This window comes from Uloborus diversus, chromosome 2 (genome assembly GCF_026930045.1).
Source record: "Uloborus diversus isolate 005 chromosome 2, Udiv.v.3.1, whole genome shotgun sequence".
NCBI lineage: Eukaryota > Metazoa > Arthropoda > Arachnida > Araneae > Uloboridae > Uloborus > Uloborus diversus.
In genome coordinates this window covers 78,481,279-78,504,284 of record NC_072732.1, presented here as the reverse complement: position 1 = coordinate 78,504,284, position 23,006 = coordinate 78,481,279, and the positions used below count along the sequence as shown (strand labels likewise).

General features: G+C 32.4%; 1 protein-coding gene across 1 annotated transcript in view; it reads left to right on the top strand.

Moving 5' to 3' along the window:
- Positions 1–744: 744 nt before the first annotated feature.
- Positions 745–23,006, top strand: part of LOC129217119 (protein lifeguard 1-like) — a 36,252-nt gene continuing 13,990 nt past the window's right edge. The window contains exons 1-6 of the mRNA XM_054851372.1: positions 745–890; positions 10,856–10,941; positions 18,151–18,229; positions 19,259–19,312; positions 21,276–21,366; positions 22,964–23,001. Coding sequence (XP_054707347.1) covers positions 10,869–10,941; positions 18,151–18,229; positions 19,259–19,312; positions 21,276–21,366; positions 22,964–23,001 — 335 coding nt within the window. The 5' untranslated portion in view covers positions 745–890; positions 10,856–10,868. The remainder of the gene's footprint in view (positions 891–10,855; positions 10,942–18,150; positions 18,230–19,258; positions 19,313–21,275; positions 21,367–22,963; positions 23,002–23,006) is intronic.

Below are 23,006 nucleotides of genomic sequence, written 5' to 3'. Positions count from 1 at the left end.
TGAGTTTCGTAGCAACCTTTAGTGAACATAATTTTCTCCCCTAATTTTCATTTTTCATGAGACAAACAGTCTGAAGTGGAAAAAAGTCTATGAATGTCTCGAAAATAATTTCGATATATAGAGATTCTTTCGATATATAGAAACAATTTTTCTATGTAATGAACATAGAAATTTGCTGGGATTTCGATATATAGAAAATTTCGATATGTGGAAGTTCGATATATGGAGGCTCGGCTGTAATTGTTTCAAGACTATCGTTCAGAGATTAGAAAGTACAGAACTTTGTGACAATACTTGCTTTAGCAGCGGCGCTTGCGCAGAGCATACGCTGAGTTGCGCTCCGCAAAGAGCAGCACTGCGAAATTCTCGCCAACCATTTTAGCAGCTTTCGAATTTCGCCAATTTACTGTAGGTAACCAATCAGGGAAAAGAACTTCGCGAAAGTTCTAGGATGTGGATATATGCATACACACACAACTCAACCGGTAGCGACCGGTTGATCGATCGCGTGACAGCCAGTGACGTCAGCTAATTCTTAAGCATCAGAGGTGACGTCATTATTTTAACCGATGAGCTACCGGTTGCTCGTTCTGCTCATAGAACACCGGTTAACCGCGTCGACCGGTAGCTCTATTCGAACAGAAAAGTCAGTTTAGTATACTGCACATGCGCGCATATTTACCGTCAATAGAGTCGGAAGACAGAAATTTCTAGAGCCGAGGAACAGGGAACAGAGCGCTTGCGCATAATAGAAGGGGGTAGAGGGATGATGAAAATAAACGCAACAAAACTGTCAGAAAGACAACGTAACTGTCAGATTCCTGTTATATAGCGGCCACTGCTGATACTGTGACAACTCAAGAAATTTGAGAAATTTCGCTGTGATTCCAGTGAGTATTGTTCCGTGTATTTGAAGTAGTATTTGAGAGAAAAGTAGTGATGAAGACCGATTAAATTTTTTGAATGATTTTTATCGTTTTATAATTACAAAACGCTTAAGTTTCCAAACTGCGAAGTTTGTTTGTGGTGCAGTGAGTAGCTCTTGTTACGCAATACTTCCAAGGTACAGTTGTTGGAAGTAGTAGAAATTTTCTTGTTGTCTTTAATTTTGTTTTCATCATATTAAGTCATACATCATTTACATCATATTAAGTCACATAATTAAGTTTTTAAAATCAGAATGAACTCGTTTTATGAATAATAAGGGGGAGGAGGGGTTAACCCCCACCCCACCCCAAAAGAAATAAATAAATTTAACTGTTTCATTGATTATTTTTTAATTGACTTCTTCACACTAAAAAATATTTTTTGTTTTAGTTATTTAAAAGAACACAAAAAGCATTTTTGTTTGCTAAAGAAGTAATACTGCAGTTACAGGCCAGTTTGACAGAATACATTTAACTCCCTGTTTTAGAATTCAATAGAACATATCAGGATTCATCCATTAATTCTTCTTTGATGGAATCAATAATTAACATTAAAAAAAAAAAAAATGTGTACCCGTACCCAGAAGAGTCATTTTGATCCAAGAAGTTATTTGTGAAATAATTTTTCAGCTTATAAAAAATGCAAAAGGAAAGAAATCACACAGTACAGTCAAACCAAGGGCGCCCATATAGGGGGCCCTTTGAAATTAGAATTTCCTTGCTTTTAGCACTTTTTTCGGAACAAATCTGATATACCCCCCTCTTGGCGACTTTTTCCTGTTGGCGCCAAAAAAGCGTCGCCAAGAAAACTATGTATGACGTCATATGTCATACATCGTTCTTAGCGGTGCTTTTTTAGCGCCAACAGGAAAAATTCAAATTATGTCATTAATTATTTAATGAAATTAATGCATTAATTTTTTTCCGTTGTTTCTCCGGGATACGAGCCCTCGGTCTCATAGTACTTTCGTAATGAGACCTCGGCTCGCCGGCCCTGCCTCGGTCTCATTACGAAAGTACTATGAGACCTCGGGCTCGCCAGGACCTCGCTGCCGCTCTGTCCGTTATCCCTCCGACTTTTAATATACATCACAGTCGGATATAAGTCACAGATCTCCTCCGTTCAGTATACAATAAAGTCACAGATTTTATGTGAAATTAACACCATTTTTGTGCTACAAAAATGCCAACCAGACCAAAATACAAACTACCAGAAACACACTAAAAACACAATAATTCAAAATATGTTCACTTACCTTTTTTACTTTTCTTTTACTTCCTCACGTGAGGCAGTGCACATATGTTCCGCTCTTAGGGAAATTATCCCATTTTTTATTATCATTACTTTACAAAAATATTTAAATTATGTTTGTTTTGACAAAAAAAATTCCAAAAAAAAACAACCTTATTTTACTTGTATTTTGTACTCCACCCAATTAATTTCGCGAATTATTTCCAAAAACTTTACAAACATATCCTCATTTTTGTATTCACAATTTTTTTTGTATAAATAATAAGCTAAATAAAATTTAAAATCCCCTAATCTATTATATGTTGGTAGAGTACTTTTAACGTGTCTCCATGTGGATTCAATTGTGTTAGTGTGACATTTAGTTTCTGGATCTACAAAATTAAGTTTATGGTTGACTGTTAAATGCTCATACCCCTCCTCCCCCAATGTATCATATGCCCTCCAACAATCGGAGTGCACCGTCGTGCCTGGTAGTATCCACTGCTTAATTGCCAAAAATAGAGTTTCCCTACCCCTATCCCCAACAGCAACCAAAAAAGTTTTCCCCGAACCCCGTTCAACCCCCCCAAAAACCCATTGTCCCTCAACTGCATGTCCCCGATTATATTTTCTTTTCCCAAATTTAGATTCATCAACTTCAATAACTTTCCCAACCCCCCCTATTTGTTCGGATTTTAATTCAATGTAATTTAATATTTCTTCATTAATATAATTTCGCCAATCGGCTAAAGTTTGTGATGAAAAAAAATATTGACTTTCAATATCAGCAGTTTTGGTCCCAATTAAAATCTCATATGTTATCAAAAAAATCTCCTCTATTTTCAACTTGCTAGAACTAAACCATGACCCACTCCTGATCGTTGCTTCTTTTCCACAAACAACACCCCCAATAACCTTTCTACAAAAAAAAATTAACCCATCTGAACATTTTTTAGTTTTTTTAATTTTCATAACAGAATTACATCTAGAACATAACATTTCATTCTTAAGTAAACCAATTTCCCTTAAAAATTCTAAAAAAACCTCTTTATTTTCAATTAGTTTAAATATAAAAAATCTATTTAGGACTCCGGTACGTCCAAACGTTGGACGACCGGACGAAAAAGAAAAAGAAGATTCATTCAAAAATTTCAATTGATACTTTTGGACATCACAAACCGAACTCATAATTAAAATAAAAAATTCAACTAAATTAACATTAAAAAACAACAAGAAAAAGAATACTCTAAAAGCGGAACATATGAGCACCTACCTCCTACCACACAGACACGTGCAAAAAGAGACTTCGAGAAACTACTTTCCAGCGTTCAAGTTGCAAAACCAGGGTTGCCAAGTTATCGCCTTATTGGTGATTTTCGTATCGAGCGAAAAATTAAAATCTCGCCAAGAGGGGGCATATCAGAGGAGAGCCCTTTTTTCTTTGCAAAAATGTAAAAACAGTTCTTTTTCAGCCATTAATTAATTAGTTATTAAAAATATCAAATTTAATGACACTAAATGAATGCTGTATAACATAATTCTGCCACCCTGTTTGATTTGAACAAGATTTCTGGCAAAATTCAACCACCCTCTCAACGAAAATATTAGCAAGGCTTCACTTTAAAAACTTGAACTAGTTCTTTATTTATTTACATTTATAACATTCTCTTGATAATACGAAATTGAATGAAATTTCTAATTTTATCCGTTTTCTAATTATCATTTCTAACCATCATTTAAAAGCTTGATCAAACCATTAACTCTTTGAGGGACAGAGACTTCCTTTGCTGCAATCATTTTTTAAAAAAAGGCGTATTTCCGGTTTTTCTTATCGTTATTATTTTTTTGCAACGAATTGGTAAAATAAGCTATCTTAGGATCCATTATGGTATTTTTGTTCTTTCTAATGGGGCTTCGTTAGGGGCTTTTTTTTTCGGACCTAGTGAGAATCACCGATATGGCATCTAGTCTTTCATATGCTACTATTAAGGTGCGGATGTGACTGGCACAGGAAATTTTTACGCCAAGTTTCCACCAGATGGAGACACTTGAGCTCTCTGCGATGCGAAACTGCACTAGGGGTTTAATTTTGTCGAGTCAAATGAATACCTGAGAGATCTTTTACCTGGCGAGTAATGGAATGTATAATGAATGAAATTAAGCATCTATGTATTTTTATTTTAACAACATTTTGGAAAAAATGTAAATGATTGCTTTTTATAAACATTTTTTTATAAGGGCATGAATGATTTGAACATTATTGGCAATTTTCCTCTGATGTTTTCAATTTGAAGCTTCATTTAAAAGATCAATAAGAGGCATTGCACCACAAATCAGTCTTTTTCAAATTAAAAAAATAATTGTAAACAGCTACAGGGAAAATGGCAATATGCTCTGTTACGAATTATCGTGACAATATTTGATTATAGCCTGGTTACTTTACTGTCTTTATTAGCAGTAAGCAAGTGTCAGACTCAAAAATTTCATAATTTGGAGTCAAACGTCAAATTTTGATTAGAGACGTACCGAGTAGCACTTTCGCCGAGTACCAAGTACTTGGCCTTTTACTACTCGGCCGAGTTACCAAGTACCAATTATGTTTTATGAAGAACCACCGACACACATGTGATGAATTTTGAACTTATTGGAATAGTAGTATAGACCTCCTTGTCTATATAATAGTTTTTAAAACTAAATTCCTGCTGAAATTCAATTTACGCATTATATAAACCATTTTGTTTGTGTCAAAAAATTTACAAAAAAATTATTTTTTGAATTAAAAATAAATAAGTAAAAGGTATGATTAATCAAGTTGGAATTAAAACAAATTTATACCAATCAATTATAGTTTTAGTCTGCAAAACATAAATAATTTTAATACAACAAATGTGCAGGAACACTGCAGACATGTGTTTCTGCCCCCCCCCTCCCCCCCTTACAAGGAACGTCTTTTTCAGTGCATAACATGTGAGCTAAAGAATGTTAAGACATTCGACAAAAAAATCTGACTTTTGTCGGATGCTTTTAAATCCACGAGCTCCCATGTTGTGCATTGAAAAAAGAATTCCTTGCAATGCCAAAACACATGTCTACAGTGTTCCTGCACTATGCTTTTAACGTTGTTTTATTTCCTTTTATTTTTTAAGCAAAGGTATTTTCATAATTTTTTATAATTAATTTTTGTTTGTAACAAAAATCCATTTTTAACATAAAAATTCCATATTTTCTATACTTTCTTTTTGCAGAATTTTACATAAATAATTTTTATCAACTTTGGGGACATTAAAATAAAGATTTATTCCATTGAAGCATTACAAACTTCATTATTCTCAAAATTTAAAATTTGACTTATAAATTTTAATTGTAAATGTTTGCAGAATATAATGCTTGCTCTTTTTTCTATAAATTTTAGTATCTGCTTTGGACAATATTCAATTTTTTGCAACTACTCGGTGTTGGCCGAGTATCTGATCAGAATTTGGCCGAGTACCGAGTACTCGGCAAATTGGCCGAGTAGTTACCGAGTACTTGGTACATCTCTAATTTTGATCATTAAGTAGTCTTCCTCCCGTTTGCGATAATACAGCAGCATCAAATTAGATACAATATGTATGCATAAAGCTAGCCAATTTTTGGAAACAAAATTTATAGGTTTCTTATAGCCTTAGTTTGCAAATTTTTTGTTCCTCAGTCATTCCTCAGTCATCTGATGTTCCAAAGTCTAAAGACAATCTTTTGTAAAAACTCTTAGAATAATTGTGATTAAAAATCCAGTGTAATGATTTAAATCAATCTTCCAAAATTAATATAACAATAATAACACTTCTGATTCTTTCATTTTCAAACTGGTATAACTTCCATTCTAGGAGCAATTTTGTAATCATCCTGTATTCTCAAAAGCATATCATATTTTATTACTTAGGTATTGACTTTTTTTTTCTTTTATGTGATGTTAGTAAAATATATTCTAGTGTAAGAAATAGCAAGTAATTTTAACTTGAAGAAATTAAGAGTTAAAAAAAAAACTAATATAGAAGTGAAAAACACAAGAAAATTTTCCTTGCATTCACCTTTTTTAAATTATTTGCTTGTAATGCAGTAAGTAGCAGAAATTTTCACCTGGTAATTTATAGTTAAATGCACATGTACTTTTTGTTATGTTTAATGCTACCTTCGCAATTTACTAATGATGGATGCATAGATGCTTACTAAATAATTCCTCAATACAAAGGCCTTATACCTTTATTCAAATGAAGCAAATACAAATATGCTTTACTTGAAAAACGGAACAACATCGAAGAAAGTTTTTTTTCTTCAGTTAAAAATGACTATCGGCTCTTCTCTTGGGACCATAGACTCACAATTCGGTAAGATTTAAAAGTATGAGTTTCAAATAATTACTTTTAAATTACATGTGTTAATATGGTCGAACTTGCAATTTCATAAATTGATCACAGTAAAATATTCCAGTAATTTTCAATTTCATTCTTCGCTTTATGAAATTTTGATACAAATTTTATTTATTCACTTATTTTACCTTCAAACACAAATTCTTTTTGGGCATTTAATATGTTTCATGGTCATGTTTAAATATTGGGTGGAAAAACATCCATAAAAAATCTAGTTTGTTTCTCAGAAAGGAGAGAGAAGTTTCTCAATGTTTTCTTGAGCTAAAAATAAGACATGAATGTTCAAAAAAAAAAACTTTTCAGGATTACAGTTCAAAAGTTGTAAGCTTCTGGGGACATAAGTAATCTATTATTGTTAAAAATAAACTAAAAGTTTAAATAAGATTAATAATCAAAATATAAAATGAATCTGAAATTAATCATCCCAAAAATATAAAGAGCAAAAATAAATTAATGTTTATTTTTTCTCATCTTCAAACGCACAAAATGTGCAGAATTTCTTTTTCATTGCTGTCTGATTTTAGTTTTTAAATGGGCAAACACATTAACACATAAAATTGCTCGTATTATTAAGAAAACTTTAAAAGGGAACTTCAACTTACCTAGTTTGTGTAAACTTAATTTTCTTCTGATTACAAATTTGTTCTAGATATGTTTCCTATAACTGTGTGTTAAAAAAAAATACTGTGTGTTAAAACAGAAAATAAAAGGAATTTCAATTACTGATTCACCAGGGATGCACTTTACTCTGGCTGCCCTTCGTGCAGCATGTGTCTAGGAAATCCAGTCCAAACGGGAAAAGAGTCAAAACAAAAAAAAAAGAAAGAAAGAAAACCACGCCAATAAGACTGGGGTACGGCGAAAGTGACAATAAATGTTTTTCAATTACTTTGCCGATAGCAATGTAGTGGATCAAGGGAAAGGGACCGAATTTCAACATCTACAACCCAGCTGAGTTGAAAGAAGAAACGGAAATTCGTCATTTTCGTACAGAGTACGCGAACCAGCAAAAGACAGGAGGCAAGAGAGAGCTGCAGGTTCAAGGTTCTCATGTTCTGAATTGACTCCAATGCAGGAAAATTGCCGATTAATGGGAATATTTAAGGGGAAAATACCAGGTTTCATAAAAATTTTCTCTTTTGAAAAAATTTTTGTTGACGTGAGGTGCAACAGCTGACAAAAAGCAGACAGTGGTCTTTTGGGAAGGGGGTTGGGTCCAGACCCCATGGACAACCTCCCTTGGCTACGTCCTTGCAGCACACGTTAATGAAAGCTAATGACTAAAACCTCTTAGTTTTGTGGGAGCGAGATCAAAGTCGCATTTTCCTTTCTGTATTATATTAACAATATCTAACTAATACTTTTGCTTGATTTTTAGGTCAGTTTCCAAAACTTCGATTTCTTCCGACCGAGTTCTTTCTAAATTAATAATATTTAATTTTACAAAAACAGTTGATGCCATCCTGTTTTGTTATTTTAATACTATGTTGCTTCTATTTTTTATAATATAAGGTACCACCAAATTTAGTACAGATATGGTAATATGAAAGTATTTTACAGCTTCTGCATATAAAATAAGCTCGGGGGGGGGGGGGCACCAAATAAATTTTGTGCCCATTAGAATCTTGGTGAAATTATATTGGGTTTTGTGTTTAATTGGCTTAAAATGTTAAAGATATTTTACCTATACATTCAAAGCATATTAAAGCATAATATTTATGTAGTACGTAAAAGTAGATTAATTGACCTGAAGGGATTTAAAAAAACATTTAATGATAAAGTCATGAAAACTATTATGAACCATTGTTTGGGGGAAGGGGGATCGCTTTACAATTTCTGGGCCCCCTCCAAAATTTATTTCTGTATCCGCCCCTGTTTAGGGCCACACCCATAAACGAGAGAGGGGGAGCATGTGACATATCCCCCCCCCCCCCTTTCTAACTTGCAACTTGCTCGACACTTTAGTCTTAGGAACCTGAATTATTCCAAAGTTAGAACAAAAATCATTTCAAAAACATAATTTTTTTTTTTAAATCTTATTATTATTCCCACTAGCATAGGATTGCGGTGGGGGGGGGCACAATGAAATCCATGCCCTCAGTGAAAAAAATTCTGGACACTTAACATTTCGCACCTGAATTGTTTCGTAATTAGAAAGAAAATCATTTCTATATCCTCAAAGTCATTAGAAGGATTATTTCAATTTTTTTAACACTAACTGGTGCCGAAGGTAACGGCACCAGTAACAGACAGTCGTAAGTTTGGATTTTAATAGTAAGAATTTTAGCTGGTTAAAACTGATGTTGCTGTGGCCCATGATACGATGCAAACATCTAGTGTTATCGGAGTACATTTTATCAGCCAGTTGGTATTTACAAGGCACCCACACAGCACACTCGTCCATAAAGTGACTATTTCTCGTCGAAACTCATCTATACTCATCTGCATCTAAAGGTGATATCTATTCTACGACTAATAAACGTTATTTCTATATGTTCTATCAAACGTCTATAATTAGAGACATCTATTAGTTATCCTTTACAGACGTAAATTAGATCATCCATAAGGGTCGTCTATTAAACGTCGAATAGAAGTGTCCAGTAGAATCAACACAGACAGTGATGGGTGAGAGCTGATTGCGGTGGTGCTAATTGCTGCAAAGATTAATTAAAAATAGTTCATTAGTTCATAGAACAACGGTTAAAGGGCTAGAACTTCATTAAAAAAATTAATGACAATGATGATATTTATAAATCAATTGACATTTTTGGCAACACTTGTTGTTGTGATATTAGTGTTGAAGCGCGTGCTTCAACGTACGTTGAGCAGCACCGCTTTTTACTTCTGATATATTAGCGTCTGTTTTATAACGCCTTAATTTCGGTAATCCTATTCATCTTGTTGATTTCTGTTTCAAAATGATATGTGGAAACAAGACTGTCAGATAAAAAGATAAATTTGCACACATGAAAAAATGAAAATAAGGTTTTAAGTTAAATAGTGTAATTGCAATAAGTACTAAAAAATTGGACTGGCAGATTAGACAGAAATGTATGAATGTTAAAAGATTAAGGAAAATGTAATGTGTCGTATAAACATTACAATTAAGAGTCCAGAATTTTAAAAAAAAAAGGTGTGCTGCGTTAATAAGCGCAACTAGAAGACGTTTTTTAGAATATCTATAACTGTTCTTGGAAACGTTACCTAACGCTATGGATATCGTCCATTATTCATCTAATTCCACCAATTTTCATCCATTGTAGTCGTCTTTTCGACGTGTACAAGATGACTTTCGACTGTTCTGAGGGGACATTTCGACGAGTTAGGGACGGTTTTTAGATCAGTTATAGAAGAGTGTTTGGACCAGATTCGAGGACTTTTCAACGTCTATTCCACCATTTTATGTTGTGTGGGCAGTAGTGGAAGGTTATGAACAGCTACCATGAGGTCAGCTGTTGTTTCATATTCATTTGAATTTAATGAGGCTTTAGTTCTAAAAATAAAGAACTTTTGCACATTTTGAAAAGAAAAAGGGAATTTTGTCCATTGCTTATTATCCTTTCCTCATCCTATCTGTTACTGGATATCATCAGATTTATTTGTGTCTGTTACTATAGGTCGGACCTTTTTTCAAAATTGAGCAAATAAAAATAAAATTTACTAATGCAGAGGAGCCAGAAGCATAGTCTAAACGTTAGGTGAGATGTAGTTACATGAGAGAAAAATAATTTTAAAAGTTTTAATACATTAAAAGGCTCAAAAATTGAGTTAACCTGAGAGCTATGTCTGTTACTGGTGCCGTTACCCTATCCCCAGTGATGTATTATAGTTAAAAAATATAGTTAAAAATTACATTACAGTTATGGGTTAAGGTCAGAACTCATTTATTTGTTTTTATTTTTTTACATCGATTTACTCTTTAAATAAATCTATGCAGAACAATATTAAGTATTTTTAGTTTAATAAAATTACTAATGTTTGAACTCAATACAACCAGGTTTTTTTGCATCACTCACATTATCACTATATTCAGTGTTATTTAAACTTCTCTATGTTTGTTGCGTTACTAAAATAATAGTTTTGAAATAGTGTGGAATCATTAGTTATGCTAAATGTTCTTTTTATCATTTTTGTGGCTTACATTTTAAAGTTCTATAGCACTACTAACTACACGAGAAAATATTTGGAGATTGAAAGTACCATATCCATAAAATCTGACTCATTATCTGTGAAAATCAAATTCATGGACTTCTGACAGTATGTAATATCAACTAATCTTTATGTTTCAGGTGTTTATAAAAGATGTCTTACTATGGATCAGATGCTAATCTTCGACCGTTTGAAGACTCATTTTCAGAAAAAAGTATTCGACATGGTAAGATGTGTATGATACTTAGGTTTTATGCTTAAAATTAATAGCATTTGCTGAAAAGTTTAGAAATAATGTGCAAAGCATACTTTTAACTTTAACAGATGTTTTAATATCAAAATTTTCTTTATACATTCAAATATAATTGGAATTGTTGGTTCCAAAATATTTCTGTAGTTTTGATGTATTGCTAGAAGAGAAATGCATATCAAATGCATGTGCATTCGAAGTTGATAACGGTTAATAGGACCATATTGGAATGGGAACATTTTGGTCCTAACAAACAGCTGGTTTGATTAAGTGAAGAGAACCTGTGTAGCCTGACCGCACACAAAACATTTCAATGCCCTTATGATTATTGTGAGCCCCAAATGTATGGTGAGCATACAAAGAAGAATACAGTCGGATCCCGCTACAACGCAATCCGACTTACGCGAAATGGCTATAACGTGAGTTTTTCATGAGTAATGAATTTTTTAGTGCTGACACAAATTACTCGCCTGCAACATGAAATTTTTCGGAAAAGAGCGGCAAAGAGTTAAAATGGACTTCGTTGACACTAAATATTGGTTTTGTGAATGGACTTTCATCCCTATAGCATCACTGAAAGCGGACGTTCACCCATTGTATTAGTCTAAACAACGCTTTGCTTTAGTTTATAGAAATAACCGCTCTGATTCTTAACTTTTTTTTTTCATTTTACTTATGAACGTTAATAAAATACATTCTGATATCATTCTAATCGCGCTGCATAAACCTTCTTCGTTTTTTAAATTATAAATATATTTACCAAATCTATACTGTTAAGTGCTAATAATGCTGTAGTGTACATACTGTAAGTACCATGCTGCTTTGTTTTAAGTTTCTCTCCCCCATTAATCATTGATTTTGTGCTAAATTACAGAATTTTATGTCAAATAATAACGCTTTTTGTAAAATACAGAAAAACGGTTCTTTGTAAAAGGTACTGCAATATATAGTTAATAAATGGTTTGAAACAATATGAGGGGTGTTTACAAACGTCTGAAACAAGTGGGTATGGTTATAAAAAATTACTAAACATACCTTGTTCCACAACGCGAAATTCCGACTTACGCGAGGTGTCTTGGAACGCATCCCTCGCATAAGTCGGGACTCGACTGTAATTGCTGTTTACGAAATTTTCTAATAAAAAAATAAATTAAAATATAACGAATAATAGCTTTACACTTGTTCAGCAACGTGTTCAGACTGATACAGTTTTAGTTATTCCTTCCAGTCAGTGTCGATTCAATTCAATCACGAGAAGCAACTAAAAATGTGAGAGTGAAAAAGTAAGTGCTAAAAAATACGAAACGGTCCGTAAAATTTTCAATGAAATGCAAGTTACGTATTTTACAACTTAACATTTTTTTTTTTTTAAAATTACAATTATTGAATGTGCTAACTAAACTGAAGAAGTTTGAAATGTCACTGACATTTGCATCTCTGCTGGAACAATTGCTGCCATGCAATGGGAGCTTGATTAACCTTTTATTTTTCTCCTGTCAATATGCTGGGTTAGTTGAAAGCTATAAGCAACCATTATTAATTTTTATTACACTAATAATTAAGTGTTAACCCACTTGAAACTCATTTCAAGCAGACAATTTTAATTTTTTTCCCTATTTGTTCTCATGTTCCTCGGTCCGATTAAACAGATTTTTGGTCCCAATAAGCAAATAAAATTAGGCTTGAGTAGTGGGATTCGTTTTGATCTTTTAAGATTTGGTCTGAATATATGGCTGATCCGATTAAGCATATTCCACTGTGTATCAAGAAGTTTCTGCAAAAATATGGCCCATATGGTTCTCTAGGGGGTAGAAGGTGCACTTAATTATAGGCAGGCCATTCATTAGTTCAAGGCAAATAATAGTCCTGCTGTATGCAAGTTTACAATATTAGCTTATATTGTAAAACTAATGTCATGGTTTGTATGCTTTTAAAAACCCTTGAGAATTACTTTAAAAGAAATAATTTTCAAGTTACTTGAAAAATGTCGAAATGTGTCCTTGAATTTCGTAATTTATTCTGAAAAGGTACATTGGAGAAATTAAAAAAAAGTTTTTGCTGCCGTTTTTCACGCAGTCTCTTCAATTGTATTTAATGAACATCAGATTGTTTAAAAGGAAATCCGATTTTTTTAAAATTTTGTGTGAAAAACCGGCGTCAAATTTAGTCCACTGAAAGAATCGAGTTATTGAGGACTATTACTTGAATAAATTTTCAGAATTAATAATTTATATACTAAAAATCTCACTTTTGGAACCTTGTCAACATTGAGTTTGTGCTGCTCTGATAATTGCATTTAGGATGCTTTAAATCTTAATTCTGTTGCACCTTTTTAATTTTTTAATCATTTCAAATGTTGAAAGCTATTTTAACATATGTTACTTAAAATGTTTTTTGTTTCAACAATTTCTTTATTTTATTGATTTCATTTAATAAAAATAACTGACTAGTTCAATTAGCACCGTTATTGCTGAATCTGCAGGTTCAAACACTAGCACTCTTGAATCGCATATGACTAAAAACAATGTATTAGATCAGCGTTTCTTAAATTGTGTTTCACAGAACACCAGGGTTCCTCAGAGCTCTCTCAGGGATTCCATGAGATTTGTATATTTTCTTTTCCCACCTTTCAAATTTGTCACTTAAAAAATCGACAAAAATAACCCCTTTTCAAAAATACATTTACTGTCACTTTCGCATCTAATCTCAGTATTATTACCCACCTGGGATAGCCACTATGTGGGAACAATTTTATTTCTTGTCTAAAATAATGCAAATTTTTGACTATCAAAAATAGCATGAAATGGTGCTTTTAAGGTTTTAACTTCGAAATTTTTTCCAGATCAATCCCAAAAAGCCTATTTTTCACCTAATGGGTCTCCAAAGATAGCATAAAATTGGGTTTTAAAATCTTCAATTTTGAAAAAGTTACGGAAGAAGCTATTGACTCCCTAATATCGCCAAAAATAGTTTAAAAGTGGCTTCAATGTTGAGCAAATTTCGGGAAAGCACCCCAAATCCCTCTGCTACAACATTACCAAATATTGCCATAAATTACGATTTTTGACATCAATTTCAAATATTTCACCCTTGATACTAGCCATTCTCCCAGTATCTATGGCAAGGCCATTGTGGCTTGATCGGTAAGGCATCGGACTTGTGATCGGAGAGAGCCGGGTTCGATCCTCCCTGGTTGAAGATCAACCGTGTTCATTAATGGTGACTGGGGCACATTAAATACTCATAGTCACAAAGTCCTCCAAGTGAAACGATACTTCTGGCGGTGCTAGTCCAAGGATTGCAGGGTTACTGGTCTGATTTCAAAAAATCAGAGCTGCCTTCAGGATTTCATCCAACTGGTTAAGCGACAAATAGTGGTAAGTAGGGAGGACTCTGGAATGAAAAGTAGCTATGGCAGCAATTGAAAGGACAATTTAAGCATTTAACAAGTGGTGACTAATTTAAAAAGAAGTACTTATTACGAGGGTCTAAATGGTTTAGTTCTGTCTAAGGCCCCTATATATACAGCGAATCTAGTTCTGTCTGAGGGAACACACAGTGACATCAAAAACTCTAATTTGTAAATAAATAACAAAATGTTAAAAAATAAGAGGTATTTTTACATTTTTAATTTTAAGGTTTAAAAACTTTTTCTATGTAAATTTAAGTGAATTATTAACACTTTTGTAGGTAAAGCACATCAGTATTTCTTTTTTCTAATTAAGAAGATATTTTAATCATATAACTCATGCATCAATTCCAGGGTTGGCAAGTTTCTGCAAGGCCGTTAAAACCACTGGTAGATATCGGTTAAAACCGGCATGGCAAAAACCAGTTTCTGCCACATTTGCGGCAGAAACTGGCAAAAACTCACAAAATGACAAAAAATTAATTATTGACACACAGTAGAAAATGCAAGGAAAAAATAATTATTTTAATGTGCACAAATGAGGAACTTAAGAATACTCTTGCAACAAAAGAGCTAGCAGGCAAGGCATCAAAGAACAAGCAATATTCGTGAAACTTTCATCAGTTGTATATTTTTTCAAACTGGTCCACCATCTAGTAACTGGGAAAGTGGTAAAAATTTAACTGGAAAAATAAGTTTCGAGAAATGCGACCAATTTGTTTTGCAAAGCTGTGACATTAGGTACATACAAAATCTAGGTTAATATTGGCAAGTAAAATTCTGACACTTTCTTCTTGAAGCATGTGATAATTTCAATCACATGCAATTTAGATGAAACATATAAAGCGAGCAAATTACAATCAGTAATTTCCTGTTTTTAGTTCTGTATGTCACTCCTCTTGCCTAAGAACCCATCTGATTTTTGTCCTTTGTTAGATTAATGCAAATATTACGAGCATCTACAATTGAAAAGTTTCCTTTCCAAACTAAATCAAGGGCATTAGCATAAGATTTTATTTTTTTAAATGATGAAATGAAGTTTGATGTCTCAGTTTATTTAAACGAATATCATTTAGTAATTACTTTAAAAGTTAAGTAAAGTTAAAGTCATTAAAGACACTTTTAAGTTTTTGCCAGTTTCTGCCAGTTTTTACCGGTTATAACCAGTTTCTGACACTGGCACGGCAGAAACTAGTTTCTGCCAGCAGAAAGCCAACCCTGATCAATTCTGAGGTTATATATCTCTTTTAAAAATGCTGAGATTTCTCAGAATCACAAATAAGAGTGTACTGGTATTTTACAATAAGAAATAATAATTAGTAATCATCAATAATTAAAATGATCTATAATTATGTATATTTAATTAGCGATTGAATGACAAATAGTTAATGTGATAGTCTCTTTGGCGTAAGAACCTAGGCATTCTCCGAAACAAAATACTGGCTACACCCCTGCAAACTTTTGAAACACCAAGGGTTCCACGAAAGAATGAGAATTAAAAAGGGTTCGGTTCCACTAATCAAAGAAATTAAGAAACGCTGTATTAGATGCTTATGCACATTAACTTATATGCGCATTAAGAATCATGCCTTATATAAAGTAAACAAGTATTGCAAAAATACCTAATCATATGTTTCCTAATTTCAGTCACTGCAAAACTTGGAAATGAATTTTGAAATTCTGATTTTTTTCAAATTACTTATTGTACTAGGTTAAACTTTTTAATTTTTAAATTTTGCTTTTTACTATTAATTCAGATCAGTGGTAATGATTCTGCTCTTTACAGCCCACTCAATTAAAAATTGATTTTGAAGCTTTATTAGCATGGTGTAAAAGTTTTGTCTGGGACTGAAACTTTTATGTTAACAGGAACCCAATCAGACTTTATTATATATATTATTACTGTAGAAAAGTTCACTCTTTCAAGTACCCCTAACTAGTCCTTGAAAAACTTTATTTTATCCTTGAAAAGTCCTTGAATGGCAATTTAAGATTACTTTTTTTTACTGCTCAAAAACTTTTGGTTGGATTTAAATTATCCACTGAGGCTGTTTCTTTTGCTTCTTACACTATTTTAATTTTCTAACTAAAAATTATTTTATTACTAACTATCTGGAGCCTTTTTAAATGGTCAGCCCAACATATGACCACCCAGTAAGCAAAATATCTTGCCTCAGTATTGCATAAAGGTTGACATGCAAGAAAAATCATCTTGCATTAATGCTGCCTCAATGTTATGTTACTCCATTTATGCTGTCAGCAGGCTGCCACAATATTGACTGACAAGGTGTATGCAGCATAATATCAGGAAAATATCAAGGTAGGCTGCTTTTGTAATATTGCATACGTATTGATATGACAGGATAATATCAAGATGTTTTCATGACAGCATGAAATCAAGGTCTAGGCAAGATGATCTTGCTTTTGTAATCTTGCATACGTATTGATATGACAGGATAATATCAAGATGTTGTCATGACAGCATGAAATCAAGGTCTAGGCAAGATGATCTTGCTTTTGTAATATTGCATATGTATTGATATGACAGGAAAATGTCAGGATACATTGACATGACGGTATGAAATCAGCACGTTTGCAAGGTGTTTTATCTATTTATTTATTTGTATTATTTTCACTTTAAACTCGAGAATTAAATTTCATTCTTTAATTATTTCTGTTATTCTTCAAGATAGTTTTCTAGCCTAAGAATATTTTCAAAGCTGGCATCTGATCGGAAATTTTCATATAAGGGTATTAATAGTACTCGCAATTCAATTTAAAAAATGAAAGTTTCTCCGTTTTGCGTAATACTTGACTTATTTTTTAAATTCATGCTTCTAATTGTATTATAAAGACATAAAATGCCTAGTTAGGAATAATTGTGGAAGTTTTTATAACACATTTAGGAGTAAAGAAAGCAAAATAATAAATAAGTAAATAAATACAATAAAGTACATTTCCAAATGGATGTCAGCATTGAAAATATCCCATTGACAAAACACATGAATTTATCTTAAAGAATAACATAAATAACCATTGAATAAAATAAATCTTACTTATGAGATTGAAGTGATAATACGAAATTCTGGGCTTCATGTCCTTTGTTTCAAAGTCTTAGGGACGAAAAAAGTTATTTTCGGCCATTTTTAACATTGATCGTACATTGTCTGCGATATGACTTGTTTAGTACTATATTAATAAACAAATGCAGTTATCAGTCATTCATAAGTTATTCCTAAAACAATACGATTCTACACTAATAACTAAGCAACCAACTTAACGAAGCCTAAAGAAATGCAACGCCACGTGCAGCTCCTCTGAACCGACTGAATCGGAGGTTGAAGGAGAAAGATGTGCCAGTAAAGCCAGGGACGCTGGGTAGAAAGAACAGCGCATGCGCAAGTATCAACAAAGGTACACGTGTTTTATTGTGTACTAATTACCTTGACAGCAACAGCATGAAATCAATATCATCTTGACGGCGTTAACATGTATGCAATGTTGTTATTGTAAGGTAATATCAATATTGATATTTTAAGATGAATGTAATGTTGCATACGTGTTGTTATTGTAATATTGCTTTTTAATCTTTATGCAGTATGAAACACGTCAATATTGACGCCGTCAGTATAATATTAAGATCTGTCAAGGTTGATGCAAGAAATTTTGCTAGTAGGGCAGACTGCAATTCATATACATGTGTTTATATGTGTGCATAGAGAGAGAGAGAGAGAGAGATATGCATGTATATTTATTTCTACATTATTATTTTTTAGCTTTTATCAGGAAAGTTTACACCATCATTATGTTTCAACTTGCTATCACAACTGCATTTATATGCCTGTTTCTGTATGAGTAAGTATTTTCTGACATAAGTAAGATTTTATTGTATTTATTTAACTATTTTGTAAAATACCAAAAAATCTTATCTATGATCTTTATTATCAGGATTGGCATTTTGATATTTAAAAAAACTAGTTCTTGGCATGACGGGTATTGAACATTAGATTCAACTGTAAAAAGCTGGTTTTACTGTCAAAAATCTAAAATAGGAAAAGACTTTATGAGTAAAATAATTTTCCAGGATACTTAAATTCACATTAAAATGTATTTCATTAAGTATTAAAAAGTAGCAGTTTGAAAGGTATAAATTGTTATTTTAATTGTCTCATTAATATTGATTAGTTTATGTTGTATAAGTTGCAATAATTTCAATGGAAAAAGAATACAAATCTTGGCCTCCAGGTTGCTCAGGCGACTAAGAAAAAAATACTGTGGTTCTTTTAGAACATTACGGACCCGGGTTCAGTTCCCAGGTTGAGCATGGTTGACTCAGCCTTTCATCCCTTCAGTGGACCAGTAAAATTAGTACCAAGCGTACTTGGGAGCTAAACCCCGGGGGTTCCTCGTTTGATTGACCACCTAACCGGAACATCTGCCGTGCATCACAGAGCCCTCAGCCTTGTAAACTGGGATGGGCACAGTAGTCCTTGGCCTGTATGGGCTGTTGCGCTGCAACGAGCTTTGAATTCAACTGTCATAAAACACGGAAATTATAACCAGTGTTAGAAATACATAGCTGTTAGGCATAATTTGCAACCAAATATTGCTGTAGTTGTACAATTCATGCTCTGCTGGAAAATTTAAATATTTCAGATTCTAAAGACTTCGGTGTTGAAACATCAAAGGTTTTTGGAACAAATCATTGGTAGCCATCTGAGAGATTTATTTCTCAGCTCTGCGCAGGTCATTTTTTGCTTGGCAATAACAAGTGTAAACATTAATTATAATTAAATGCACATTACTTTTGAAATCAATGTAACTGCGTCAATAACTACCTGATTTTTTAGAAAATGTTATTCATATTTCTGATGTATTTTACAGGCCTAATGTCAAGCTATATTCCATGGAGCATCCTGCGATGTTCTGGGTGGCTTTGTAAGTATAAAGCAAAAATCATAATATTGTGTTTGAAAAATAAAAGACTGATGTCTTTCTTACTGAAGAACTTCACGTAAAAAAAAAAATAACTAAATGTTTTCTGCTCTAAATCTTATGTATAGTTTCCCTCAAAAGAATTAGTTTTTGATGATATTATTTGAGATCTAGAAACATATTGGGCTTTTTATAAATGCAATAAACATCAAAGAAAAAAGTTTTAAATGTTTCGTTTAATTGATATTAAATGTTTTAAATATATTTTCTAAACATCGGCATCAAAGCCAGGGGCACCCTGATGAGAGACTACTGGGACAACCCAAAAGAATTTTCTGTTTTTTAGAGAATTGTCTCACAATTTGGTAAATTTTGAGAAAGCATTGCAATATTTCATATTTTTAAATGGTGCCTGATGTCTCTTCTCATTTTTAATCATTACACAATTTTTAATGATGCATAATGTCTTCTCATTAGATGTAAGTGTGCCCTTTTTCTCATATTTTATTACCAGTGGGCAAAATTCGAATTTTCATTTGGTAAACTCCACCTTTCCTGCAAATTCAAGTTTGGGGTGCCCCTGATTGAAACCAAGCACACAAGTTCTATGTTTTGTTTTTCAGCATTAAATATAGGCTTTATCTATTCAAAAACAGTTTTTGAATTATTCTAAATAAATGATTTCTCATGATTGTTGTGAAACTGTTAAAAAACTTTAGCAACATAGAAAATCAAAATTGAAAATCTTATGTTAATGAAGTTTGTAAATAGTTCACAGGTATAATAACAAACTTATTGTAATATCATCTAACTTAAAAATAAAGAAGAAAAACGAAAACATTTTATCGTCAACTAGAATGAAAAGTAATAGGTACTAAACTGACAAAGATGAACAGCTTTCAAATTGATTTCACAATCAGTGCCGGATCTAGGGGGAGCAAGCCAGGTCCCTTGCCCCGGGTGGCAGCTTCTGAGAGGTGGCAAATTCACCCTCTTTCTTTTCTTTTTTTTTTCCTAAATTGAAGGAAAATAATTAAGGACACAGCAATTTAAAGTTTTTTCCCAGTTCAGGAAAACCATTGATGTAGCACTGTTCACAAGGAGGGAAGAAATTGTATGAAAATGAGTTTGGTAGTAGGTTATATGGTATTAGCCAAACTTTGTTAAAATAAACTCAAAGGGAGCTTTAAAATCAATTAGTCTTGAGAGTAGTTTGTCTTATATGAAAAACAATGAAGTAACTAATGATTGGACAGGGATCGGAAATGTAATTCATCATAGCAGAATTAGTTTTTAAAGTGTAACTGTATAAACACTTTGGAACTTGTCCAAGACTTGCAGTTTTAGAAAAGTCGGGGGAACATTGCAATAAACTTAAAGAAATCATGGAATTTTAAGTTTCTGAGCTGAAACTGTTCTGAAGTGTTAAAAAACATATACAAATGCAAATTTCTCAAAATTATAAAATACACAAAAGCCAAGTAATTTCAAGAAACATAAGGGGATTATTGTGAATAAGGAGTACATACTGGTTTTGGTTGCATATTGTTTCTATTTTTGTAGCTCTAGTTGAGTTCATTAACATTTAAACTTCTGTAGTTACAATGATGTAATATAATGACCAATCAACTTTCTTACAAATACAGTATAACTTCGATTCAACGATTTCCTCGATTTAATGATACATTTCACTGGTCCGAATTTGACTGCATTGAATGTCGATGTTCCTTGATTTAACAATAACTTTTCCCAGTCCCTTTACAATCGTTAAATCGGGGTTATACTGTAATAAATAGTTGTTCAAAAGCTTTCACTGTCTTTTTAGAACTAAAGGTATGCTGTTTATAATTCACATAATCATGTTGCTTATGTTTTATCAATTTTTGTACAGCATTAACTGAGCTTTAAATTGAATTATTCCACAGTTTCAAAAAGGAATTCTTATACTTATAACTTTTTTTTTTAGTGCTATGACTTTTATTATGATTATTGTACTGAGTTGCTGTCCTGGTGTTCGTAGAAGTTTTCCTTCAAATTTTATATGCCTCTTTCTTTTTGTAAGTAAACTTTTTTCATGTGTACACTATTTATATTATATCTTAATATTATAACAGATATCTAAGCATTCTTAATTTAAATTTTTTGAAGTTAGATGTAATGTGTGAATGTAATGTACTCGCATTCTTTCCTACTTAATCTAGTTTTTATATTTTGTAAAACATTTAATACAGTGGAAAACTAACTATCCACGATGTTTGGGACTATCTCTATCCCGGATATCTGAATTTCCAGGTTTTGTATATCGCTGAAAAAAAACGCTGTTTCCCTGATTGTTTTTAACACCCAAATTACTGTAATAAATAGTCATGTATCTTAAAATATGAAGAAATGCCTATAAATTTCAAAATAGTTTGAATTGTAACAAACGTTTAAAATTCTAAAAATCTTGGAATTTTCTCAGACCCTTCCAAAAAAAAAAATCACTGCAGTATTACATAATGGTTTAAAAATCGAAAATGAAGGGTAAGAGACTTGTTTATGAATGTAAATGTACGATTTTTTATACTAAATGTATGAAAAGAATTTTCGTGAACGTCTTATGTTTTGAAAAGGCTTTGTTTTTGCAATTATGATAAGTATTAATTGTTGCCTTAGCATTGAATTAACATCAATAGAAAATCAGACCTCATGATTTGGCAAGGCTGAAGTCTCGGCAAAATAGTCAAAGATTTGGCATTCTTTTTTTTTTTTCTAATAACAAATTTATCTTAAATTATATTATTCTTTTTTCCTTTTATTTCTTAATTTGTTATGTAATTTTCTATAACTTTTTGCTACTTTACTGTTTTTTAACTTCCCTACTTTTTTTTTAGGGGGGGGGGGTTCGGAAACTTGTTTCAGGGTTCGATATTTACACATACATACAGTGCTAGATCTAGAGAGAGAGAAACATTTCTGTGTTTTTCTTCATTGAAACCCGAAATAAAAACTTGAAGCAAAGTGTAAGGGTGTCAATTTCAAGTTTTTGTCAAAACTCGGGAAAAGTCGAATATCCACACTGCATACATACTATGATTGTGCAGTGCCTTCTTAAAACTTGGATCTCAAATGCAACTCATTTTATTGCATTGTAAAGTTTCTAGGAATCAAGATTAATCAATGAAAAGATGTTATTCCTCTCATATTGGCATTTTTAGAAATCCAATATTTATTGAATTATTCATTTTTTTAAGAGCAAATTAAAGTAATATGTCTCTCAATATATGTATTAGAAGTGCTAGTGGACTCAAGTAAAATTTCCTGAAACTATGAGGAAGCTGTACCCCCCCCCCCCCTTTCCTCTAAAAACTCTTCAAATATGCATTCAAAAATCATTGAGAAAAAAAATTGAAAATTTTTGAGTTTTAGAATGTGTTGTCAGCTCAAAATTTTCGGAGACTAGAGCCCAAAATTTTCGGAATTATTGTATCTAACATCCCTAGGGGGGGGGGATTATGAATAGCAAGAGAAGTTTTTTTTTCCAATGTTTCTCAATTTTAATATCTCATTAGAATAGATTTAAAGGAAATTCAAGCTAAGAAACATTTGAAAAAAAAAATGTTACTTTTTTAAATTTTGATAAAAATTGTAACAGGTTTTTATTTATCTTTCAAGACATTCTTTGAATCATTCCTGTTGGGATCTGCTGCAAGGTAGG